This window comes from Vulpes lagopus, chromosome 2 (assembly GCF_018345385.1).
Source record: "Vulpes lagopus strain Blue_001 chromosome 2, ASM1834538v1, whole genome shotgun sequence".
NCBI lineage: Eukaryota > Metazoa > Chordata > Mammalia > Carnivora > Canidae > Vulpes > Vulpes lagopus.
Window position 1 is genome coordinate 110,612,266 of NC_054825.1, and position 27,956 is coordinate 110,640,221.

At 39.7% G+C, this 27,956-nt stretch overlaps 1 protein-coding gene across 1 annotated transcript; it reads right to left on the reverse strand.

The window, feature by feature from the left end:
* Nucleotides 1-325: 325 nt before the first annotated feature.
* C2H6orf118 (chromosome 2 C6orf118 homolog) lies at nucleotides 326-27,152 on the reverse strand. Its single transcript, XM_041732570.1, has 12 exons — nucleotides 27,070-27,152; nucleotides 26,830-26,956; nucleotides 26,696-26,732; nucleotides 20,110-20,783; nucleotides 19,157-19,279; nucleotides 18,313-18,372; nucleotides 12,711-12,835; nucleotides 9,923-9,981; nucleotides 5,495-5,676; nucleotides 2,578-2,631; nucleotides 1,962-2,023; nucleotides 326-415 (listed from the first exon to the last, which is right to left on the reverse strand). The coding sequence occupies exons 1-12, from the start codon at nucleotides 27,150-27,152 to the stop codon at nucleotides 340-342; spliced, it is 1,662 nt and encodes a 553-aa protein (XP_041588504.1). The 3' UTR covers nucleotides 326-339.
* Nucleotides 27,153-27,956: the final 804 nt, after the last annotated feature.

A 27,956-nucleotide genomic window follows, 5' to 3' on the forward strand; every position in this document is an offset into this window, starting at 1 on the left:
AGAGAGTCTGCTTCTCCCTCTGCCTCTGCCCCTTCTTGTGCTCTCATTCTCTCTCTGTCAAATAAATAAATAAAATCTCTTTTAAAAGGTATTTTTCCTTGGAGAAAATTATTGAATTAAAGCAGAATATACTCTAAGAACCTCTATAGTTATGAATATGTATACAAAAGTAAAACTAATCAGATGCATACATGTATTTATTCCAATAACTTGAGTAGGTTACACATACTACGTTAACTTTATTAGAGATTAAAACTGAAAAAATGAGATGTATCTTCATTAATTTATACATCTGCAAATATTCATCCTATGTACATGGTGGCTGTGAATTTTCATAGGTCATTTTCCAGTCACTTGAGAGTTATTGTTTGCTTCCTTTACATTTATAAATTCTTTAATGAAATTCCAAAGTTTCCTTAAACACAAAAAATGAACACAATATATTAGACAAAAGTACCTTAAGCATAAAATAAAATTTTAAAACAAATATTCTAGGATATATTTACACAAAAACACAAAGCAAGACTTTGTAATCCTCTGCTTTCATTTTAAAGGATTTCTTGTAGCACTTTGGCCTTGAATGTAGCAAAGATTTTCCCTATATATGGGCACAATCACCTGCAGTATTTTTCAGACTAATTATAATGTGGCAGCAGAGGTAGATTTGCCTTGGACATAATGATATTTAAATTTTAGGTCCATTAAATCTCATTCTCAAAACTGTGGAAGGAGCCTTCTCAATTTTGTATTTGTAATTCTATGTCACTCCTTTGAGGACACTCAACGTAATGTAATCCACCTGTGTGGTTCACTCAGCAACCATGCTAACACCTTTCTCCCTTTTCTCTACCATGTAAGCTGGAAAGTAGAGTGTGCTATTTCCTAGACTCCTTTGCAGCTAAGGATGGTCTTGGGATATGGTGCTGGGCAATGAGAGAGGGGTGGAAGTCCCAGGGAAGTGCTTCCCCTTCTAAATAAGACAGAAAAGTCTCATGAGGGCAGCCCCGTGGCTCAGCAGTTTAGCTCAGCCTTTAGCCTGGGGCCTGATCCTGGAGACCCTGAATCGAGTCCCACCCAAGTCGTCGGGTTCCCTGCATGGAGCCTGCTTTTCTCCCTCTGCCTGTGTCTTTGCCTCTCTTTCTGTCTCTGTGTCTTTCATGAATAAATAAATAAATAATCTTTAAAAAAAAAAAAGAAAAGAAAAGTCTCATGATGAGCTCTTTGCCTTTTGTCCTTCCCTTTCCCTTTTATTCTTCTACGGGATGTAGATGCCTGCCTGAAGATAGCCAGCCATATGGAGGCCTGGAGGCCTCCATACTCAAGAAATACAGAGAAGGAAGGCAGAAGAACATTGCTTCCTTGATATTATCATTGAACCTAGGCCACCTAAAACTAAATGTCTTTTTACTGTTGTTAAGAATCAGCACTTTTCATGCTTAAACCATCAATGGTTTTCTGTTGCTCTCAGACTTATCAATCCTGAAATTTGAACTGTAGAATCAATTCTAAGAAAGTAACTATATAAAGCTAAATTTATGTAATAGATAATGTAAATCAGCCATTTCATTTTTTAATTAAAATTATCAGAGTAATGCATGTATTACTCTGATTCTTTGAAAATTCAATGTCACTAAAAGCCATATAGTTTCAGAAAAGAAAGCCACCACAGTCACATGCCTCCCCACCTTCCTGATCCCTGCCCATGAGAATGTACCCTCAATTCTTCAGTTCTTTCCAAAGAATTTATTTCCACATTGTTAAGTAATAGACAGTGATTGAAATTTAAATCGTGGGCTAAGCGTTCTTGAGCACAGGCAAGGATGTAACATATATATTTAAAATTAACACTCATGAATATAAATACTTCAGAATTACAGTCTAGTCTAACTTAGATTTGAGTGGATGGCTTTGAGAATAGTATGAGATTGTCCCACTTCTCTTATTATGGCATCAATACTTACTGCTGCTCTTCCTCACTCAACTTACTCTTCTCGATGCTCTGTTTCACATGGCTTTCAATAACCTACCAAGAATCAAAAATCATTTGGTCATGTATAATGGCATGATACCGATCTTATATGATAATAATATTGAACCAAAATGGAATACTCACTTTTGGAATCAGGAATAACATAATAAGTTATACTATATATAATATAGTACAGAGGGATATACATATTTATCCCCAATATATACAGAGGGATATACATATCTAATTGAACCAGAATTATAATCTTTTAAGCAGCAAATTGTTAGTATGTATTCTGGAGGGATATCCTGAAAGTCATTAGAGGAATCAGTTCATAATATTCCTTGCTACCAAATAAGACATGTGGTCTTATGAATGGTCAATGGTCAGAATGGTCAATTCTGATTAGCATATTCAACTATTAAGAAAGAATATTTATTTTTTCACTATTTGCTTATATCTGTACAGTTTTAAGCTAATGTCTGCATAGTGAGATATTCCTACCACTACAGAAAGTTATCATTTAGAAAGATGATGACACCGTACAAGAATCACACATCACTAAAGAAAATATTTCTATTGAAAAACATTAATTCACAAAAACTTACATGTATTTTCGTCTTTAAAATTCTATTTTCTGTTTCCAATTTTATAGCTTCAGTCTGGAGAAGAAATGGTTTCAAAAGTAAGATACTTAGTTAAGAATATTTGTTAAATACTTCTCTCCACTTATGGAACAATAAGTATTATGTAAATGGTGTTATTCTAATTTCAAAAGTACCCAATAGCACACCATTTAAAAACAGATGAATAGGGATGCCTGGGTGGCTCAATCAATTAAGCATCTGTCTTCAGCTCAGGTCATGATCCCAGAGTCCTGGAATCAAGCACCACACCAAACTCTGCTCAGGAGGAGTTTACTTCTCCCTCTCCCTCAGCCTGCCACTCTACCTAGTTGTGTACTTGCACTCTCTCTCTGTCAAATAAATAAATAAAATCTTTTTAAAAAATGAATAAACGAAGCATGAACACACTCATGAAGGACATGTGTTAAAGACAGAAAAATCCTTGCCTTCTAGGTCAAAAACTACAGGAGATAAGGATTGATATTAGAAAAACCTAGAGAATTTTAGGGAAATTCTAGAGAAGTTCCTCAATTTTCATAAACTAATAACAGAATTTGTTATTCTGTTATTTGTTATTCTGTTAAGTGACTGGATACAATATAAAAATACAAACATTGGGGCACCTGGGTGAGGTAAGTGATCAACCCTTGATTTCAGCTCAGGGCATGATCTCAAGGTTGTGGGATCAAACCCTGTGTCAGACTCTATGCTCAGCATGCCCCTCCCTACTGTGCTCATTCACTCTCTGTCTCAAGTAAACAAATCTAAAAAATAAAACAAATATCAATAAATCACATATATACCAACAATAACTGATTATAAATTGTAATGTAAAATGATTTTAAGGTTTCCATTAACAATAGTAACAGATGTCATAATGTTAAAATAACAAACATAAAAAAGACCAATGCATACAAATAAATAAATATAAAATGATCCATGATGAGAGTGTTAATAATGTGAAGCTATAACTTCTTCCCAAATTAATCTATAAATTCATTGTAAACACAATCAAAATACTAAGACTATTATTACGGAACCTTGAAAAATTGTTTAATACTGTGAATGAGAATCTCCAAGATAATTGTGAGCAAAATAATGATGGCCACTAAGACTTGCTCTTTCAGATATTCAGCATATTGAAAAGTATTCACAATTATATCAGTGAGGCTGGATAATGTAAGTAAGCACCTAAGTGGGGTTTTAATCCTAATTCTACTGCTTTCTCACTATAAGTTTAATTAAGTTACTTAGCACAACTGTGCTGTGGTTTCCTTACCTGAAAAAGAGGGCTAATAATATGTAACAATAGCTATAATACTATTATAATACTATAATACCTATCTCTTATGGTTGTTGGGAATTATCTGAAATATTTTTTAAATGTTCACAGTAGTATCTGGCACATTGTAAATTCTTGATATATTTAGTTATTTTTTATTCTGGTTAGAAATGACATATTTCACATCCAAAACCAGAAATCAATTACTTCATAAGATAATAAATACAATTCTATTGGTACCTTCCAGTATTTGATTTGAGCTAGGTATGTATAAAAAATAGTTAAACGAATATAAATTAATGATATGAAACCCTTATAGGGATTTTCTATTTCTTAGATTAAATCCACTTGAAGAGGTTTTAATTAAAAAAGAAAAGTTTATATCATGCTCACTAGATTTAAAGTTATACCATATTATTTTCAGTTTTGAAAATTTCAACCGTAAATTAGTGTTCATTCTCAGGTCATTATTTCAGTTAAAAAAGAACAGACTGTACACACAAAAAAAAAAACACAGAAGGAAATCTGAACATATTATTTTAAAAGAGAGAGAGAAGTCAAAACAAGTTTAAACCACTGCGAGCTTCCTATATACTTTATAATTCTGCTTTTAAAAATATATTGAAAAAAGATAGTTCTGGGAAAATATATGTAACTATATAACCATGAGAAAAAGAATAATCGCACATCTCTTATAAACTCTATAACTAAGTGTAACATTGAGTCATATTCTGCACAAATAATTAGATTATAACCTATAAAAAGTAGGGCAGCATAACATTTCAAAATATAGACTACAACCTATATTATATTGTTCATTAAAAATTTGGTTAGTAATAATTGTTAAAAACTCCTTTTAAGGTAGCTGACTCTCCTTTCAATGGTAGTAACGAATTTCTGTCTTCTAACATAATTGTACAAATCACTGAAAATCTAACTATGTGGTTTCAATGTGACACAATGAAAATTGTAAGGGCTTTGGAGCACCAAAAGAATTAAGCTTGAATCCCAACTTTGCCATCTGTAAACTGTGTTATTTTGGCCAGGTTACTAAAACTCTCTGAGTTTCAGCTCAAGCTAATTAGTACATATATTAAATACTAAATGATGTCTGTCATTCTTTTTACAACAAGCATTTTCAATACAAAATTGTTAAACTTGGGGTACCTGGGTGCTCAGTGGTTGACTGTCTGCCTTTGGCTCAGGTTGTGATCCTGGGGTCCCAGGATCCATTCCCTATCAGGCTCCCCACAGGGAGTCTGCTTCTCCCTCCACCTATGTCTCTGCCTTTTTCTATGTGTCTTTCATGAATAAATAAATATAATCTTTAAAAACAGAACAAAATTGTTAAACTTTAAGAGACATCAATTGCCCTGAAAGAGATACAATTTGAACCTTAACAAAACTCTACAGAATTTTTATCACCTTTATTTTTGTTATTTTAGCTAGATCTCTTAATTATTCTAATCATTTGTTACAAATGTTTTATAATGAAAATATATTTGAACCAATTTTCCATTATTGTTTACCCAACTGCAAAATGAAATTGTTTCATGTATTTGCCAACATCTTCAAGCAAAAGAACAATATAAACATTCAAACAAATAAATTACATACCTCCATGCTTTTATTCCTATTTTCAGCAATATGTGAAATTTCAGTATGAATCAAAGTTGTTTTAATTTCTCTTTCGAGAGCTTGAATTTCATCCCATTTACTAAGTATTTCACACCTCTTCTTTTCAACCTTCTCAATAAGAGTAAGGGAATCCTCATCCATTACATCTTTCTTATATGATTCTAGAAATATTTTTAAAAGCAAAGTACTACTGTTTAATATGTCATCTCTTATTAATAGTATTATACATTATTAACAGTACTATGTGTTTTACACAACTATAACACATAATGAAACTCGAGCTCCAAGCACATCAATAAAAATTATCTGATCCAAGAATGGGGATATTCCTCCCCTAATTCATTTATATAATCAATAAGTATTTATTGAGTGCCCAGTTTGAGCACCTAACAGTGTGGGGACAGTCAAGGACCACTTTGAAGAAGTGTGGTGAAGTTGAGACCCAAAGGATGAAAAAGGAGTTAGACAAGTGGAAGGGGGTAATGAGGGGCAGAAGAGAAAAATTTGGCACATTTCAGTAAAAAAAAAAAAAAAAAAAGCTATGCAGTAGGGTGCGGATATTGAAGGCCAGGAAGTGACATCAATGAATATTAGAAAGGAAGCAGAGGGGATCCCTGGGTGGTGCAGCAGTTTGGCGCCTGCATTTGGCCCAGGGCGCAATCCTGGAGACCCGGGATCGAGTCCCACGTCGGGCTCCCAGTGCATGGAGCCTGCTTCTCTCTCTGCCTGTGTCTCTGCCTCTCTCTCTCTCTCTCTTTGTGTGACTATCATAAATAAATAAAAATTAAAAAAAAAACTAGAAAGGAAGCAGGGGAAGATCTGAAAAGGTCTTATAACCTATGCTAAGAAATAAAAGCTTTTGAGGCTTTTAAGGATAAATACAATCAGACAATGGTCACTCTATCTACAGTACCAAAAGTGGATGAGAAAGGCTGAAGCTGGAAAAGGATGACCAGTCAGAAAACCACTACAATCATTCAAATAAGATCAGGTCAGGATAATACCTGTGGCATAAAGAGAAGTAGAGAGATACAAAAATGATTTAAGGAATGGAAACAAGGAGAGCTTGGTAACTGTATCCAGATGTAGAGGACAAATAATATCAAAACAACCCTTAGGTTTCAGCCCTGCTACAACTAGGAACAGATGTGGTAGGAAAGAAATAAGTTCAATGCAGCAGAGAGGTAAGAGAGCTGGGTTCGAATCCCACCTGGGCCACTAGCTACAAGCTGTGTTGAAGTGATTGATAGGGTGGAAATGGAAAGATTTCTGTCACAGGCTTTCTAACTTGACCTCCATGTGATACCATTCATTGAAACAGAGTTTAATCATGGACGTGTTGAATTGAGGCACCTATGAGATACACAAGATGTCATGCTAACTAGACAGCTGGATATATGGATCTCAAGCCTAAAAAAGAGATTTGGGCAGGGAAGAAATTTGGAATCAAAGATGTGTTCATTGAACCAAAGACATGCTGGGCTCCAATGAATGTCAATATTTAAGGATTCAGAAAGGAAATGGAGACATTGAGAGTAAGTCGCTGCTGAGGGAACCTAATATTCAAACAGCACAATTAGATTTTGACTACAATGATAGGACAATTTCTTGAGGAAGAATGACTACTCTTTTTGAATAGGAAAAAAGTCAATTCGAGTAATAATACTTACCTGCATATAGTAAACAACGCAGAAGCAACTTCCATCACTCAAACTTGCCAAATTTGGAAGAAAAGAAAAATTTGAAGATGAGTTTTGAAATTTGGGGGAATAAGCAAATACACCATGAACTAAGCAAGCAGGCAGAAACAACCAGAGTTAAACTTCTACACCAACAGAAACTACAGTCTGATCCCACCTTAACCTAAGCTGAAAGTTTTAACCTTCAACAATTAACTGGGGATATAGAAGCCAAAAGGAGTATAAGGCCACTCCAATGACCCAACTGTTGTTACCCCTTTTCTATTAAAGAGGAAGACTGCAGTACCAGGAGGAAGTTCCACAGAAAATACGATTGGAGAAGAGGCTCCTATATGAGAAAACTTTAGGAAAAGAATGAAGGAGGATGGACACAAGCCACCAGATTTCTTCAAGAGCAGAAACAGCTAGAACCAACTATTAAGAAACATTTACTACAGTTCTAGAAATTAGTAACATCCTCTTATTATTTTTTATCCCTGCCATTTTATCCTGTTAGTAGATAACAATGAAGCCCTTGAATTTAAAAGAAAAATGGGACAAATACCATATGATTCCATTCATAAATGGAATCTCACAAAAAAAAAGAAACAACAATAACAAAAAAGCAGAATCAGACCTACAACTACAGAAAACAAACTGATGGTCGCCAGAGGGAAGGAGGTGGAGGGATGGGACAAAATGAGTGAATGGGCCTCCAACTACAGAATAAGTAAGTCCTAGAAATGAAAAGCATATGGATTACGATCAATGATACTGTAATAGCGATGGCCTAGGACAGGTGGTAGCTACCCTTATGGTGAGCATTGCATCAGGCATGAATTTGTCAAATCACCAAGTTGTACACCTGAAATTAATGTAATTTTGTGTGTCATTTATACTCAAATTTAAAAAAAAAGAAAAGAAAAAATGGTGAGCCTGTGTTAGGAGACAGCAAAGAAACCGGAAACAATGAGCTAGAGTACCATCCATGACTTTTCAGTAAGAGGAACCCAAGAATAAGCGATGTGGGTGCGGGAGAAAGATGGACACAACCACCCTGTAAGCCCTGAGAAGGGATCAGAAGACAAGCACTGGGCTAGCTCAGGACAAAGAAGAGGCCAGGACTCAGGCCATAAGAAACCCTTGGAAGATGACCAGCAGGTAGAGCACACAGGTGATGCTTGCAGGAAGGAAAGAAGTGACAGAAGGAAACAAAAGGGGATGCCTGTGTGGTTCAGCAGTTTAGCACCTGCCTGCCTTCGGCCCAGGGCATGAATCATCCTGGAGTCCCAGGATCGGATCCCACATCGGGTTCCCTGCAGGGAGCTGCTTCTCCCTCTACCTATATCTCTGCCCCTCTCTTTCTCTGTGTCTCTCATGAATAAATAAAATCTTTTTAAAAGAAGAAGAAGAAGGAAGCAAAGGGCCCCAGCAAGAACCTTTGAGGCCAAGTTCTGCTAAGAACTTAAAACAGGTTAGATCTGTGAGTATATCCTAAATGCTGCTGAGAGTGGGGGCAGGGGGTAGTGATTCTAGCCTGAGTTAGTATTAACAAACTTGGAGGAAAAACAGCATTTGGCTGAATCATTGCATTAACAGTATAGATCTTTAAGCAGTATAGTATCTTTAAGCAAGATACTTAACTGACCTTATTTTGGTTACTTACTCATATTCTAAATTGTGTATCTAATTTTAAAATAATTTAATATTTAGCTATTGCATAAGTATTCATAAATGTACTGTATTTCGCACAAGCAACAATGATGAGAAGGAGGAATGGGCAGTACCACTTTTCTGAGCCAGGCTCCCTGATCCTACTTTCCATGGATTCTTAAATATCATCCTCATAGCATACCTGAGAGGGAAGTATCATCATTATCCCAACTTAACAGGCAGGTAGCTGAGACTAACAGTTGAAATAACGAAGCTGGCAGTCTGGGTGAACCACCAGCCAACTGGCCTGCCAGGGAGACACGTCCACCTCTGGCAGCCTGCCACCATCAGCACACCATAGGAGTGGGGCTGAACCAGACAGAGGATGTGTCAGTGAGACAGAGGACATCACAAACCTGGACAGCCTAGGAAACTTCTTTGAACTGGGAAAAGAGATGCAAAGATTCTGGAATCCAGAATGGATTGTCTTCATTGCTGTTACCCAGGAAACCTCACGAGGCCACAGCTCTTCAACCTCTAGTCCAGTCCCATGTGGAGCACTGAGTAGTGTCCACAGTGCCCTCATGGGAACTGTCCCCATATTTTTCTCATTTGATCAATTTCTTAAAATCTATTCCAAATGTGGTGATCAAAACTTGACATAATTCTTTCTACATGAGGTCTTGACTGAATTCAATGTTCCACTAAAATCCACAAACATCTTAGAGGAGAATGAAGTCATGTACATGTTGTATCTCATTCCAGAGAAACTGAAAAAACCGAAGGGGCTCAAAGCAACAGAAACTAGAGTAATAATCTCCACGCTGACAGGATCTATTGAAGAGATGAACTGTTTCCTGCACCTTTAAAGTATTTCATTTAAACCACTTCAGATTAAATGAAAATTTGCTGTATTCCTAAAGAATTTGATGGAAAAAAATATAAATGAATACAATTTAACAAGATCTCTGAAAGAAATCCTTTCAAACAAATAATAGCAGGATGCCATAAATCATAGACGAAGACATCAAGATTCTTCATCCAGAGGTCAGAAAAACATCACACAATTACTTGCCTGACTTTTCCTTAGCAGATTGCAACAATGTGTGCTCCATCTCTAGTTCACTTCTGAGTCTACAGTTTGGCAATAAAAAAAAAAAAAAACAGTAAAATATCAGAATTCCATTCATACCTTTCTTCTTCTGTCTAGTTTACTCCACAAGTCTTTCTTAAAAATTAAGAAATAAAAAGTGATCTCAGTTTCTATCAAAAAAGGTAATTTGAAACTCTATATAAAGTGAAAGCCTAAATCAGTCCAATTAAACAAACAAAAGAATACTTTCTTACCGAGATTGCATAAACCACTAGTTGAAGAAGCTGGTTAATATAAATGATTTCCTATAGTGTTTATGGATATTATTTTGTTACTTGAATTTCTACAAAGCAAGGAGGCAAAGAAACTAGCATTTACACTCTGAGATGAACAACAGATGAGGGCAGTAGAGGCATGTCCCTGGGCTAGAATGCAGACTACACATTGCCTGTATCTAAGACATAATTTTGACTTTTTCAACTATCTTTCCTCAGTGATCAAATCTTGCTTCACATCTTCCTTTTTATTGAGTTGATAGCTGTGCTTAGTGTTTACATTTCTAACTCAAGGTCATTTTCATAGCTAGAAACACTCTTTTGAGAATATTTAATTCCCTGTACCTTATGATTTCTCCCCAGAGATACAATTCACAAACCCTACTGTTTACACTAAAAATAAAATATAAGAAATTTTTTAAAGGGAAATGAAAACATTTGTAGTCTGTATTCTCTCCCTAGTAAAAACAAACAAACAAACAAACAAAAAACTAAATTGGTATGCTTGGGTGGCTCAGTGGTTGAGCATCTGCCTTCTGCTCAGGGCATGATCCTGGGGTCTCGGGATCGAGTCCCTCATCGAGCTCCCTGTGAAGAGCCTGCTTCTCTCTCTGCCTCTGTCTCTGCCTCTCTCTGTGTGTCTCTCATGAATAAATAAAATCTTTTTTTAAAAAAAAAAGCTCAACTAAGTCAATTGTCCTACTTCTAATACATTTAGAGGGGTAACAAAAAGGGGAGTCTAATATGCACTGCTCATACAGATAAATCCTGTGATTTGGTTAAAAACATCAATGCCACAAATGAGTCAATGCTACCTGTCTATAGGGGCCTCATGATTAAATAGCTTCATATACATTAGCTCATTTTATCAGAGATGAAAAGAAACAGTAAAGTATTATGACCCCCAATTTTAATAAATTAAGATTAAATGAATTAATAATAATGGCAGCAGCCTTATCAATATGTAGATTCAGGGCATTTAGTTTTCAGAAATGTTAAATGTTTTATAGTTTTAAATATTATGTTCTATTCCATTGCTTTTTCTTCTTCTTCTGAGACTTTAATTATGTGTAAATTGGATCTTCTTTGCCTGTCTTCCACTTCAACCAGTTTTTCTCCAACTATTTTATTCTTTTTTGTTATCTTATTTTCATTCTCTGACTTGTTTATCTCTAATGCTCCTTATTGTGTCATCACTCATGACTATCCCTCCTGGAACATGTCATAATTTCATCTGTATCTAAGACATAATTTTGACTTTTTCAACTATCTTTCCTCAGTGATCAAATCTTGCTTCACATCTTCCTTTTTATTGAGTTGATAGCTGTGCTTAGTGTTTACATTTCTAACTCAAGGTCATTTTCATAGCTAGAAACACTCTTTTGAGAATATTTAATTAAGTTTAGAGCGCTGGGGTATAGTTTACTTCTCCTAAATAGCTAAATTGTGTGGGTCTTCATTTTATACTATATATATATATATATATATATATATATATATATATATATAGTATAAAATATATATAGTATATATATATTTATACTATAGTTATACTATAAATATATATACAGTTGTTTGTGCAGAGATCATTTGCACCTCTGCATTTTTTTGTGGGTAGGGAGAATAGGTTGAGTAGTGTGTGAGGATCCTAAATCAAGATTTATTTTTTGTCATAATAGCAAAGTATGGGGTTTTTTTGTTGTTTTAGGGTGTTTTATTTTGATTTTTTATTAGATAACTTTTTTTGGAGGAAAGAACAGTAGTGGAAGGGTCATCTGCTCTTCAATTTTCTTCTTTTATGGGATTCTAAATTCCCTTCCCTTGCATCTTTCTCCCTTCAATGCACAATTCTAAAGTATGCTGATAACTTCCTTTTAAACTTCTTCCCACCATATCATTATTACTTCAGCATTGGTTCCTTGCTTCCATGCTCACTGGCATTTGATGTGTATTTTTCTATTCTCAAACATTTTGAAGTTTGGATGCTTTTTGTCTTCCACTTACATTGAAGGCATGGTTTTGTTTTTTGGTTTTTGTTTCATGTTTTGTTTTCTTGATGATATTTTGAGTATGTTGGCTTTGCTTCAATATTTTTTTAAATCCTCTATAAAACATATGCCCTATCATCTTGTGATTTCATCTGAAAGTCTGCACAGAAAAGTTAAAAGTTTTTTAAGTTAAAAAAAATAATAAGACCATTCATGAAAGGTGTCTTGACATTGCAGCAGTCACCTATCAGTAGGTCCCCAGGGAACCACCAAAGATGACATTCCTTCAGAAACTATCCCAACCCACCTTCCCCTGCTACAAACACCATATTTCATTGAATTTCTCAGTCACAGATATGATGGCTAGTGAGACAGGAAAGATGATATGGTATTAGTAAGGGCAGCATGCCTCACCCAACAATGCAGAAAAAATGTTGTCACATGGTCCTGACATATTGTAAAATAGTATAATCCCAACATAAATCCAATCATATTGTCAACTCTCACTTGTCATTATGCTCCAGGGCTTCTTTGGTGGCTGTCACAATTGCCCTCAGCTCCTCCCTGGCCTGGTTGACATCTGCTGTCTTCACGGACCTCCTCTCCAGCCCCTTGGCATTAGCTAGCAAAGTCTAGGAAAGACAAGGCCATAATGGGTAAGACACACACAGGAAGTATGAACATCTTCCTTTTTTGCTATTATAGTGTATCTAAGATATCCTGAGTCTAAAGAGAAATTATAGGTAAAATGGGTAAATCGAAGGATGAAAGGGAGGGGAAAAATATTGAAGGAGGGACAACTATGTCATGTAAAGATTTGGGTAGAATATTGTTTTTAAATTTTTAAGACTTTATTTTCTTAAGAAAATTAAAAAGTCGTAGGGGTTTCACTGTGGGTTTGTGTAGGGAAAAAGAAATGCTGAATAAAGTGCTCCAAGTATACCATCATAAGCACCACAATTATTTCTAAATTGGTGAGAAAACATTTAATTTTATTATTCTACATGGATATAAAGCAATGATAGATTCAAATGTAGAGACACAAAGATCTGTGCTTTATTAGGTGATGGGCTGCCAGATTTCCAGAAACAGAAAGAAGGATCTGATGCCCTGCTGGCCAGGGCACTTTTCATGCTGATTATTTGATCAGGATAAAGGCATGTATGTTCTTTTTGGACTGAACCTCAAAAACTAAGGAACACCAGGTAGACCCCCAACTGGAGCCTTTGCTTATTCCTATCAAACAAAAACTTACTTTTCTGCAGCATGAAAAGCTCAGAACAAGGAAACTTTGCACATGTATATATACGTTTGCATTAAGGAGTAAATCAGAGATGAGGAAGATGGCAATGGAGTAGGAGAGCCCCAGGCTCACCTCATCCCTCAAATAAAACTAGCTAATTATCAAATCCCTAAATACCCCAGAAACTGACCTGAAGGCTGGAAAAACAACTAAAGGTAGACAAGAGTCCACATTGAGGAAGGTAGTGATATGGAGACATGATTTGAGAGAGAAACGGATGGTGGCCAATGTGGTGGGGAGGGAGCCACAGTCACAAAGAAGGGTGAGAGCAGAACATCACATAAGGGATCCCACACAGGGAACACAAATCCCCATATCAATTGGCTTAGAAAACAAGAGGGGCTGAATGTCCTGAGTTCTTGCAACTAGTGGGATGTAAAGCCTAGAGTTTTAAGGGTCAGTGTGCTTGCCTCAGGGAGAGCCCCCGAAGACATTGAGGCTGCTTTAAGAGGGAAGGCAAGGCAAACAGTTCACGGACATACAGCTTGGAAACAGAAATCTGAAGAGCACCTGGTACACACAGTGGGGAGGCTATTTGCTCCTTTTGGAGTGTGTCCCAGAAAGGAAGCATTCACAGAGAGATCTCTCTGAGAACAAAGGAACTGGCAGGCACTATTTCCTTTGCCAGTACTCAGCACAAGCACAGGACCACTTGCAGGAACCAGTGCAGCCTGGACACTCACTACCTAACTTGCTTACACAAAGCACTGCCCCAGCCCCCCATGCTTCATGGAACCCAATCTCCCAGCCACATCTGCATCAGTCCTAGAGTAGTGGGCCCCTTCCCCCAGAGGAATGGCCCAAATGTTGACCAACACCACATCTCCCAACCTGGAAGTTTTGCAGGGTCTAGGTTCCAGCAGTGGTGGTGACTGGTCTCATTTCACAAGCAGAGCAAACCTAGTTAAAGTTTACCACATTCAGGCCAGGGACCAAACACCATCTACAATAGGCCATGAGAGCCTCTGCAGACAAGCAGCCTAAAGGATAAAGTGGCTAGGACAAAACAGCAGAGTGGATGCAGCACACATTGGAGACACTGTCTGAAGTGCCAGGCCCTGGGGGACAAGTGACACTACACTGCGTCGCACTACAGGACCTCTTCTTCATAAGGCTGTTTACCTCAAGAACAAGTAGACATAGCTGACTTTCCTAACACAGAGAAACAGGCACAGAGATTTAGACAAAATGAGAAGATAAATTAATTTGTCCCAAATGAAAGAACAGGACAAGGCCACAGCCAGAGAGCTAAGTGAAACAGATATAAAGAACATGACTGATGGAGTATATAAAGTAATCATCATAAAGATACTCACTGGCCTTGAAAAAAGAATAGAAGATATTGGTGAGACCCTTAACACAGGAATAAGGAATAACATAGCAGAGATAAAGGGTTCAATGAATGAAATGAGAAACACACTTGATGGAATGAACACCAGGCTGGAAAAAGCAGAGGAATGAATTAATGACCTAGAAGACAGAGTAATGGGAAGTAATTAAGCTGAACAAAAGAGAGTAAAAAGAATTATGCAAAACAGGAATAGGCTTAGGGAATGCAGTGACTCCATCAAACTTAGTAATATTCATATCATAGAGATCCCAGAAGGAAGAGAGAGAGAACAAGGGACAAAAAATTTATTTGAAGAAATAATAGCTGAAAAGTTCCCTAATCTGGAGAAGGAAACTTCCACGTCCAGTAGGCACAGAGAACCTCCAACAAAATTAAAAAAAAAAATTAAAAAGCAGATCCACATCAAGACATATTGTAATTAAAATGGACAAAATGTAGTGATAAAGAAAAATTTTTTTAAAGCAGCAATACAAAAGTAGACAATTACATACAAGGGAAACCTCATAAGGCTATCAGCAGATTTTTCAGCAGAAACCTGGCAAGCCAGAAAGAAGTGGCATGAGTTAAAGTGCTGAATGGGGAAAATCTGCAGCTGAGAATACTCTATCCAGCAAGGCTATTATTCAGAATAGAAGGAGAGATAAAGAGTTTCCCAGACAGACAAAAACTAAAGAAGTTCATAACTACTAAACCAGCCCTATAAGAAATATTAAAGGGGACACTTAGAGTGGAAAAAAGACCAAAAGTGACAGTATGAAAATAGGAAGCTAAAAGCAGTAAAAATGAATATTTCTGTAAAAAATACATCAAGAAACTCACAAAATAAAAGGATGTAAAATATGACACCATATACCTAAAATGTGCAGAGGAGAGGAGTAAAGAATGGGTTCAAACTTAAACAGCCATCAACCTAATATAGACTCCTATAATATAGACTCCTATATAATATATATAGGTATGTATATGTTATATACATACCTAATGGTAACCACAAATCGAAAACCAATAATAGATACAAAGAATAAAGAAATCCAAATATATCACTAAGAAAACCAACAAACCATGAAAGAAAAAAGGATCCAAGAAAAACTTCAGAAACAAAGACAAAATAAGTAACAAAATAACAATAAATACAAATCTATTAAAATTACTTTGAATATAAGTAGATTAAATGCTCCAATCAAAAGGCACAGGATGACAGAATGGATTAAAAAACCAAGACCCATTTGTCTGCTGCCTACAGAAGACTCATCTTAGAACTAAAGACACCTGCAGATTGAAAGTGAGGGGATGGAGAAACATTTATCATGCAAATAAATGTGACAATAAAGCTGGAGTAGCAATATTTATATCAGATAAAATAGATTTTATTTTTTTTAAGATTTTATTTATTCATGAGAGAGAGAGAGAGAGGCAGAGAGATAGGCAGAGGGAGAAGCAGGCTCCCTGTGGGGAGACAAATATGGGACTTGATCCCAGGACCCTGGGATCATGACCTGAGCCAAACCACTGAGCCACCCAGGCATCCCAGACAAATAGATTTTAAAACAAAGACTGGAACAAAAGACAAAGAAGGACACTATATAGTAACAAAGGGGACAATCCAGTAAGAAGATATGTTATAAATATTTATGTGTCCAACATGGAAGCATGCAAATACATAAAGCAGTTAATAATAAACATGAAGGAACTAATTGATAGTAATACAACAATAGTAGGGGACTTTAACACCCCACTTATATCAATGGATAGATAATTCAATCAGACAATCAACAAGGAAACAATGGCATTGAATGACGCATTCGTCCAGGTGGATTTAACAGATACATTTAATACATCCCATCCTAAAACATCAGAATACACATTCTTCCCAGGTGTAGAACATTCTCCAGGATAGATCATACTGGGCTACAAAACAAGTATTACAAATTCAAAAAGATCAAAGTCATACTATGCAGTTTTTCCAACCACAATGCTATGAAATGAGAATCAACCACAAGAAAAAAATCCAGAGAAACTACAAATATATGGAGGTTGAACAACCTGCTACTAAACAATAAATAGATTAACTAAGAAATCAAAGATGACATCTAAAAGTACACAAAAACAAATGAAAATGAAAACACAGTGGCCCAAACCTCTGTGTCTCTGTTCAAATTCCCCTCTTCTTCTAAGGCCACCAGTCACTGGATTAGGATTCTCCCGCTCCACTGACCTCGTCCTCATTTGATTATATTTGCATAGACCCCATTTCCCAGTAAGATCACTCTCACAGCTTCCAGATAGACACAATGTTTTGGAGGACACTATTCATCTCAGCACAGCTGCCTCTTCAGGAAAATGCAAGGAAGGTGTGCAATCCTGGCCACTGCGAGGCACCAATGAGATGTGGAACACACACACACACACACACACACACATACACACAGTTTGGTAGCTAATGTTCAATAAAAGACAGCTTAAAAATAGTATTGGAAACTCTATTTTGAGATATTTATGGAGCATTTTCTGAGTTTTGTATTGTTGTCATAACAAATTGCCACAAATTTTGTGGCTTAGCACAAACTTATCATCTCTATTGTGTAGAGCAGGAGTCTGGGTTAGCTCTGCTGGGTCCAGTTCAGATCTCACTGGGCTGAAATCAAGGTGCTGGTGGGGTTACCTTCCTTTCTCAAGGCTCTGAGGCAGAATATCCTCCAGAATCACTCAGGTTGTTGGCAGGACCCACTTCCTTGTGGTTGTAGGACTGAGGTCCTGTCCTTGCTGGCTGTCAACTCCTGGAGGCCTCTCTCTAGTCCCTGCATGTGGACCCTCCATCCCAGAGCTCCCAACAGCCATGGAATCCTCCTCTCACTCAGAATCTTTCTGAATCTCCTCCCACCACTTCTTCCTTCTGATGCCAGCCAGAGAAGGTTCTCTGCACATGATTAGATTGGGCCGACCCAGGTAATTCGGGATAATCTTCCTATTTTTAGGTCTGTAGTCTGCCTGTCCCAGACATCTAAGTGTCAATATCCAGTGAGAAGCAGGAAATATGTATAATTTGGAACCTACAGGAAACACCAGGGTGACATACAGAGAGCTGGGAGTCATCATTGTAAAGTATGCAAATGTATCTCATAACCACGGAGAGAGGAAGGAAAGAGAGGGTTGATGCTGAGTAAAACAGTCATGTGAGGGCTTGGTTACAGAAGGATCAGCCAGGGAGATCACTGACAATGGGTGGCCAGAGACATTGGCAAAACACAGGAAATGTGTGTTTCCACCCCAACATCACTCTCACTGTGGGTAGAAGGTAAATTCTTTACCCACAGTGTCCTTCAACTGGCATAAAGCTATTCTAGGATGGAGGCACAAATGGGGCTTCTTGGATTCAGAATGCTTTCTACTTCTCTTGAAATATGAAGAAGTAAAGAAATAGGCTTTATTTAGACACCTGTAGGATCAGCTGTTACCTCATACTGTGATGGGGATGTGGACTGCAGAAGTATCGCCATGTAGAGTTCATATTCATCCTGTACAAAAAAAAATCCATTGAAAATGTGTTATAACACTAAAATGTAAGTTTATTTGCAGCTATAAACAATATAGAGGTTAAGGATGTCAGTTTAGATGATTTCCAAAACTCTAAAATTTTCCTTCAATCTATAAACCAATATACCAAATAAAGTGTATACAATCTCACCAACTTTGAAGCACATTTGAGTATTAACTATTGATCACATCAGAATAGTATCACAAAATACCTTGACACACATACAACATGTGATCTCCTGCCATACAGATGCTCTGTGGATTTGGGTCCTGTTGACCTGCCAGAGATGAGCTCTCTAGGGACAGGGATGTTCTCTGGAGAACAGGCAGCTGTACGACTGCTCATAAGTATTCATTATCTTTAGGACTTAGGCAATAGTAAGATCTGGAAGCAACCTCATTTCAAATCAGCTTTGATATGAAGGTAACTTTCATCATGAAATCACAGCAAATGTGTAATTCCATTATAATTTATATGAAATTATTAGGCATAATTATGATAGTTTATGTTATACATGTACAACTTAGAAAGCTTTAGTGAGGGAAAATGGGCTTAAGGAGTGAGCTAGCTGGTGGTTTATTCACAAGGCCCATTTCTGATTTCCGTGGCTATAAGCACATTACTTTGAGTCTGTGAGTGATTTTCCTCATCTGTAGAATGGAGGCCATGATAATTGGTAGAATTTCTATGAAAACTGCAATCCTTTGTGCAGAACATCATGTATGCCCCTCAATTGCTATGTAGGAAATAAACATTTTTATTACCTTAATTTCTTTCAAGATATCACCAAATATCAAAGAACTATTGCAAATGTCTTCAAAGACTTCTCTGAAGACGTGCAGTCTGTTGAATTGCTGAGGGTCGCATACACATACTTTCTGGAGCTCCTGGTTGTAAAACAAAACCAGTCATTTCAGAATGTCTTAATTTTCCTTTCCAAATAGCTCCTCAGGTGAAGGAATGAGAATTTCCACAAGGCTTTCTATCAGAGGGTCCAGCTCCCACCACCCTAGAGTTGGGGCCGGGCAGAGCCAGGCACCAAACAATGGTGCCTCTGATTCCCTCCCAGCAGCGCTGAGAAGGTCCAATAGCATAGTTGTTGAAGGCACATTGGTCTATGTTTTCTTTATTCACTCCATTATGCCCTGTACTCAAGGATTCACTGTGCCCACAATGTCCCCATGGTCTTCCTCTTTCCATTAGTCCTCTCAAGTAGTCCTCTCAGGTAATCCTGCATTCTCATTGTCACATCTGAGGTCCTTCTTTACAACTAACAGCCCCCAGGAGTTCACCAAAGTGCCTCCCATCACATTCACCACCTTTCACAGACATGGGTGACTAAAGGCAGACTATACTTACATTACCTAACCATCTACTCCCACCTCACTCTCCCTCCCATGCTTTCATAGTGAGTTAGGCAAACTTTTTCTCAGATGTGTCTGCTAATCCATGAACATTGTATTTACCACAGCTGCCAGCTGGCATCTGACACTCTCCCTATGAAGTCACTTCCAACTGACCTGTTTCCAGACTTAGACTTCTTTTCTCTCTCCCTGTTATCAACTACATGATGTCAGATGTTCTCAGCAACTGGTAGGTACACTATATTCTACCTGGAAATGTAAATGAGGTGCCTGAATGTAGATCTCCATCCATAGCATTTAGACACATGAACCACAGCAGTATGCCCATAGTACTGCAAAATCAACCTCCTTACCTGTTCCAACTTTTTTTCATGGCATGTTGCGACCTTGCTCCCAGTGAAATCGTTCTTCATGAGATCTTGCTTTGCAAGAACTTCCTTTTGGAAACACAGGAACTTCTTATACTTGTCTGCCTTCGTTATGCCAGCTAAGTAGGAGCTGACATACTGGTATTCATCCTTGTGTTGGGGAGACATCACACACTGACGGCTGGACTCCACTGTTCTGTACTTGAGAACCTTCATCTCTGGCAATCTCAACTCTTCTCTCCTCCGCAGTTCAGGAGAAGCCTCTTTTCTTGGAGGCTTTCTTGGGGTCAAGTCCTCTTCTGAAGTGTGGGAAATATGCTCCAGGGGGTTCAAATACCTGAATAGTGGTGTAGCCTGGGCATCTTTTGGAGTCAGAGCTGTATTGATGGTAAAATAAGCCAAAGCATCTTTCATCTTTGCAATCTTCTTATCACATGGTTTTTCTACTTTGAAGATTTTTTCCCCTTTTGGTCTACTGGCATTGGGCCAGTGATTCAGGATTGTCTCAGGAGGCCTGTAGAGCTTATTGGGATTCAAGTGCCCAGAGGTGTAGAGATAGATGTCATCTCTGTGATCTTTCTGAACTTTGTTCAAAAGTTTCGTTAGATTGCATAAAGTCCTAACGCCTTGCACCTCACAGTGCTTCCACTTCAGGTAAACTGGTCAGAAAAGATAATAAGATTATTAAATATTAGTTCCACAATAAGACAGCTATGTGCATTTGCTGAGCTGGTATATCCTATTCCCACAGGAGGAGCCAACAGACACAAACAGGAAAACAGCGCACAGGCCAGGCCCAACTGCAAACAGAGGGCTTCTAGATGCACATAATGTGCAGTTCTGATCAGGTTGCCCATGACCCTGCAGGGACACCTGCCTGCTCAGTCCATAGAGCTGCAACTCTTGATCTTGGGTTTGTAGGTTCAAACCCCATATTGGGTGTGGAAATAACTTAATAATAAAATCTTTAAAAAAGAATATTTTTAAAGGAAGGAAGGAAGGAAGGAAGGAAGGCAGGAAGGAAGGAAGTCCAAGGCCTTGCAAAGCCAGGAGGGAGGATGGGGTTTTTGATTCGATACAAGGTTTTTTACAAAGAGTTCTGAAAGGAAAAGTTTAACAGTCTAATTACAATTCATAATGATGGCATTTAGAGACAGCCACCCGTAGGAAATGAAGACAGGTATTTTTCTTTCTCTCTTAATATTGAAATGTGTCAGTAAAACCCTCAGTGACTACTGAGCCAGTCACCACTTCTCTTCCCCTCCCCACTTGCAGGAGGATAAGGAGCCACAGAGTAAAACCTATGGGTAAGTTGATGGGGACCCCAGATTCTTCCACAAAGGGCCTGGCTTCCCATATGTCCCAGTGGGAAGGCTCCATTTGGGCCTACAGTCCAGGACATGAAACAATAAGCTGGCTTTTCGAGTAAGTTTCCTAACCATGTGATCTCAAAGAGTTTACATATCTCTCTGAATCATACCTTCTTCCACCACAAGACCAGGATAATCATCCTACTCAAAAGGATTGATTGATAGCTAAATGGAATCGCATTTGGCAAAGAATCACATGGTGTGGAACAGCTACTCCATAAATGGTATCTGTCTTTAGTGAAGGAGTATAGTACAGGGAACACCTTATGAAATGCTTCTAGTAGAACATGAGTTGGCCCAGACTTCAACATGAGGAAAGGAGATTTCTTTCTGGCCAGGCACTATGAGAGCCCTAGAGTTGCTAGCCTATGCCTGACCTTCCCCAAAAACCCCGGAAGAAAAAAAACAAACAGATCTTCTGTCCTCTGGTGTCACCTGAGCTAGGAAGGGCACAGGCAACAAAGTGGTACAGCAGGCCCTGCAGAGCCCTGGAAGGCCCATTCTGAACCCCCACAGACCAGGCACCACCTGTGTCCATCCAAAACCCTGTTGCATCCTCTGGTCCTCACATGATTCCATCTGTAACTGGTTTTGTCCCCATTTTGTAAAAGGGAAGCTGAGAGGGAGTGATGTGACCCACTCAGGTCCAGAAACCTAATAAGTGGCAGAACTGATTCCTAAATACAACATTTTTATCCAAACTGCTGGATCATCTCTTTCATTCCACAGGTGCCCAAGCAATGCAGGGAAGGACCTTCTAGGACCCACACCACATCCAAACCTATTTCCCTGACCAATCCATGCCTGAAATAATGATAATAAATCAGGACACATTATTTCCTTTGTTTTCGCCTAAGAAAAGAAATAAAGAACCAGAGGGGCATCTGGGCATCTGACTTCAGCTCAGGTCATGATCTCAGGGTCCTGGTTGGAGCCCTGTATCTGGCTGCTGGATCAGCAGGGAGTCTGCTTCTCCTTCTCTCTCTGCCTCTCCCCCCTGGCTTGTGCTCTCTCTCTCTCTCATAAATAAAATATTTTTTAAAAAGAGAGAGATAAAGGCCCAGAGAATATGAAGAAGTGGGACAGCTTCTATTACTGTGTAACAAATTATCACAAACCAAGTAGCTCCAAACCCATGTATTGGCTGACAGTTCTAGTGGTCTGAACTTCGGCCTGAAGGGGTTGCATTCTCCACTCAGGACATTACAACATGGATACTAAAATGTGGGCCTGGTTGAGGTCTTGGAAGCTTTGGGAAGAAACCTGCTTCCAGGCTTATTCCTGTTGCTGACAGAATCCAGTTCCTGTGGTTGTAGGACTGAGGTCCCCACTTTTTGGTTGGCTGTTGATGGGGGTCACCCTAAGCTCCTAGTGGCTGCCTTCAACCCTGAACACATACCCCCCTACCTTGACTCCCCTTTACATACTTCTCAAGCCCCTTATCTCTGCCCCCCTCCTCTAGGACCAGCTTCATGTGATTAAGTCAGGTCCACCCAACATGCTACCTGTCCTGAGGTCACTGGTGCTGTGGGACACAACACAATCACAGAGCACTCTCTTTTCATGCTCAAAGTGTTGGGGACTATGCCAAATATATACCAGAAGTCAGGGAAATGAGCCTTCTCATCTCAGGGATGTTGCCTAGCCCAGAGCATTGTCCCATGAAAAGACAAATGAACCTCTCCCATCTGTGTGGTCAGATATTAGCACAAATACTTCCAACAGTAGGATTCCGGAGAATTTATCCTTATAGATTAGCTTATTCCTTCAAAGAAACCACTTACAAAATGTTAAAATATTAGAACAATTTTCAAGACAATTAATCATAATTCATCAAGGGTATAAACACTTAAGGCACTAAACACACACCATATTTGTGAGGCTTCTCAGGAGGACAGAACCAGTAGGATAGAGAGAGAATACATAAAGAGATTTGTTTTAAGGAAATAGTTCACATGATTATGCTGTCTGGCAAGTCCAAAACCTCACGGTAGGCCAGGATGCTGGATACCCACTTCATGCCGAAGGCTTTCTGCTAGAGAATTCCCTGTTGCTCTGGGGAGGTCAGTTTTTATTCTATTAAGGCCTTCAACAGATTAGATGAAGCCCACCCATATTTCAGAGAGCAATCTGCTTTACTCAAAGTCTACTGATATAAATGTTAATTTCACCCAAGAAACATCCTCAACAGAAATATCCAGAATGAAATGTGACCAAATATCTGGGCATCGTGGCCTAGCTAAGTTGACACCTAAAATTCACCATGATGCACATTATTCCAACTCTCTTTAAAAAGTGGGAGAAGGAGGCAGCTCCGTTGTTGTGTTATCCTTTGTTTATTCCCAAAAAGGATTTGAAACTACCAGAAATTTAGCAAAAATCATTTTCCTACTTGGAATATTTTTCCTTAGGTTGCAACAAAACTTGCTTCACCAGATTCAGAGAATCTGGATTCCATTTCTCTCTGGCAAGTTCTTACAATATGTACCCAGGATCCCATACTGGCAATAAATATTTAATTATTTTTCTACCTGAAAACATTATTTGCTATTGGCATAGACTACCATCTCAAACTGACAGAAAAAGAACAGAAAAGGTTGAAATAATTCATTGCAAAATGTGGTTGTTCACAAAGCAATCAGGAAACAAAGTTGCTTTAGGTAAAACCAAGCTAATTTTGAATAGCTACGGATAAGACACAGTAAGAAGTTTTTTGGACTAGGCTTAACTTAATAAATATTTCAAACACTAGTATTTGAGATTTTTGAACACAGGGTGTTGTTTTTGGTGGTTCATCTTTTCCAGGACCGAAGCAGGAGATCTGTAATGTCACAATTATTACAAGTCACTTCTCTCTGTGATCTGATCTCGGGGAACCTCAGAATCCCACAGACATCTTGTTGGGCTAGCTCCCTCACCCCCACACTTAAGTCAGCAAACATCCCTGTGGTATGTGTTCGATGCAAGAATTCAGAGGGGACCCTGATCTCAGTGCAGCGAGTCCCTAGCAGGACCCAGACTCCTGCCTTACACAATGGAGATGACAAATTTGGTTTGCTTTAAGTCACTAAATCGGTGTTAATCTGTTAGAGCAGCAGAAGAAAACAAATACAGCATGTGCAACGTAGGCTCCCTCGTCCCCAGACTGATGGTGAGGACGGCGAGGGGCGGGCTAGCGGCCAGCAGGAGTGGCAGGAAAATCGCTTCATAGACTTGACAAGTCAGGGAGAGCAAGACTCCGTGAGAGAGGTCAGGGGGCCACCCACAGCACTCTGCTGCCCCCACCAGGGACCCCAAATGGAACAATGTGGTGATACCTCCCAACTTTATAGAGAAGAGGCTTCAGTTTCTTTACCTCATATTAAAGAAAAACTAACCTCCAAAGGCTGGAAGACTGTAAAATTGTTACCGACACCTGCTGCATAGCCAGCGTGCAGGTGCCTGGATTATTTGTTAGGGATTTACCTGGGAACTAATTTTTCCTCCTACTTTTTAATTTATAGAATCCAGACTTATTAAGAAATACTGAAGTAAGACAAGACGCTTTTTTGTTTCCAACGATCACATTGTACTTTGTGCATAAGACATGCGGTCGCCTCATCATTTGAATCTCATAGGGCAATTCCTAAAAATTAAGTACCATGAACACAAATGCTGCGAGGCAAAAATGGGCTCAGAGGTTTTGTGTACACATGACCACGTCTGGAAACACCCACGACCTCCACAGCCCATTACCCAAACACCACTCGCACATAGAGAAAGGAGTATTCTGTGCAAAACTGTAAATTACTGGACAACATACATGGACCTCCTGGTGCATGGGAAGCCAACATACCTGAAAGCAGAAAGGAACTTTCAAAGTGCTAAAATAGAGTGGCTGCACCAGTTCACATTCCCACCAACAGTGCAAGAGGGTTCCCTTTTCTCCGCATCCTCTCCAACATTTGTGGTTTCCTGCCTTGTTAATTTTCCCCATTCTCACTACTGTGAGGTGGTGTCTCATTGTGGTTTTGATTTGTATTTCCCTGATGGCCAGTGATGTGGAGCATTTTCTCATGTGCTGTGTGGAGATTCCTCAGAGTTAAAAATAGATCTGCCCTATGACCCAGCAATTGCATTGCTGGGGTTTTACCCCAAAGATACAGATGCAGTGAAACAGCAGGACACCTGCACCCTGATGTTTCTAGCAGCAATGGCCACAATAGCCAACTGTGGAAGGAGCCTCGGTGTCCATCGAAAGATGAATGGATAAAGAAGCTGTGGTCTCTGTATACAATGGAATATTCCTCAGCCATTAGAAACGACGAATACCCACCATTAGCTCTGATGTGGATGGAACAGGAGGGTATTATGCTGAGTGAAGTAAGTCAATTGGAGAAGGACAAACATATGGTCTCATTCATTTGGGGAATATAAAAAATAGTGAAAGGGAATAAAGTGGAAAGGAGAAAAAATGAGTGGGAAATATCAGAAGGAGAGACAGAACATGAGAGACTCCTAACTCTGGGAAACGAACGAGGGGTGATGGAAACGGAGGTGGGCGGGGGTGGGGGTGACTGGGTGACGGGCACTGTTGGGGGCACTTGATGGGATGAGCACTGGGTGTTATTCTATATGTTGGCAAATTGAACACCAATAAAAAATAAATTTAAAAAAAAAACACAAAGTGCTAAAATAGCATGACTAGTAATTAAATTAGCCACCTGCCCGGATACCCAACTGACATTATCATTTGGAGTCTTTATAAAAAGTGGGTTTTCAGGAACACAACCAGTAAGTTGAGTAACGGCGGGAGGAACAGAAGACATGGTGGGGAATCCACAGGGGCGGAGTGCCATCACCACCGTCACCTGGCAGGGGGGGAAACAGCCCGCTATAGGGTTTAGGTCAGGTCCAGTGGCCAGTGGTCAGTGGGTCAGTGGGTCAGCGCGCTGCCGGCGGCCGGGCTCTCACCTGCCCACTAACCAACGCTCGCACTGCTGTGTGAAATGCACTTGCAGGGAATACACTTTCCTTTGGGATAGGCTATAATTCAGACAATATTGCTCAATCCAGGAAGCTTTCTCTCAACTAGAATTCATCTGAACCACCAGTCCCGTTTTCAGGCCGCAGTGTGGTGGGCAAGCGACGGCTTGGGGGTCCAAGGAGCTGGGTGCACTCCCCTCACCTCCCGTTCCTAAAATCCCAACAGTAACCCTCACCTTCCCGGGCGGCTGCCCGGTGGCTGGCGGGGTGCGGCTTTTTGAAAAGAACACTCGGAACAGCGTCTCGGAATCTCCCCCTTCCCCCCTCCTCCTCCCAGGGGACACACACCCATGCACAAGCACAGACACACGTGCGCGCACACGGCCAGTGCACACACGCGCGCGTGCACATGACCTTGTTCCTTTGAGTGTGACTCTTGGGTGTTCAGAGGAGGCACCGCGCCCCAGACGCAGTCCTGCACCCCGGTGCCCCCGGGGCTGAGGAGCAGACACCCAAAAAGGTCTTCATTTTCCGCACCAGGTTCGGAGGAGTGGGGGTCCTGGGCAATTGCCCTGGGGCTGCAAACCGGCCGCGCTCAGCGCGCACTTACACTCGGGCGCTGAACCCCCGGCCATGGTCTCCCCGACCCAGCTCCGCGCCGACGCCGCAGTTACTGCGGAGACCGACAAACATTCGAAGCCCCTCCCCCGCGGGGGGTGTTCCCGGGTTGCCAGGCAACGCCCCCCGCCCCGCCCCGCCCCCCAGCCCCTGCCCCCGCCCCACCCTCCACCCCGCCCCCAGCCCCGCCCTCCCCTGTCTGCCTCCTCCAGCAGGGAGTCCTAGGCTTCCTGGCTAATTTTACTTTTTTTTTTTTTTTAATAATGAATTTATTTTTTATTGGTGTTCAATTTGCCAACATACAGAATAACACCCAGTGCTCATCCAGTCAAGTGCCCCCCTCAGTGCCCGCCAACCAGTCACCCCCACCCCCCGCCCTCCTCCCCTTCCACCACCTCTAGTTCGTTTCCCAGAGTTAGGAGTCTTTATGTTCTGTCTCCCTTTCTGATATTTCCTACCCATTTCTTCTCCCTTCCCTTCTATTCCCTTTCACTATTATTTATATTCCCCAAATGAATGAGACCATATAATGTTTGTCCTTCTCCGACTGACTTATTTCACTCAGCACTTTTCATGATTTGAGAAACAACAAAATACCCTTGTACTCTAATACTTTACCAAAGCCTGGGGAGCAAAAAGAAAAAGGCAACCTGTCTCTGGCTGGACATCTTTAAAGAGACATGCAGGTGGCACAATGCACGACTCACGCAACTGTACCTGGTGTTCTAGCACATAGTGGGTGCCAGTCACTAAATCCTCATTTAGTTATTACTGTGTTATTATCCATGACTTTCCTAGGAGGGAACCGAGATCATGTGAGGTAAAATAACTTGGCCACGATGAGCGAGTTAGCAGAGTAGAAGAATGTAAATGCACATC

Coding starts and splice junctions, on each gene's coding strand:
- C2H6orf118 (XM_041732570.1), bottom strand. CDS start 27,152: ATGTTTGTCGGTCTCCGCAGTAACTGCGGCGTCGGCGCGGAGCTGGGT. Junction 20,784..26,695: donor CCGGGCAGCCGCCCGGGAAG/GTGAGGGTTACT, acceptor TTTTCTGACCAG/TTTACCTGAAGTGGAAGCAC. Junction 2,632..5,494: donor ATAGGAATAAAAGCATGGAG/GTATGTAATTTA, acceptor TTTCTTCTCCAG/ACTGAAGCTATAAAATTGGA.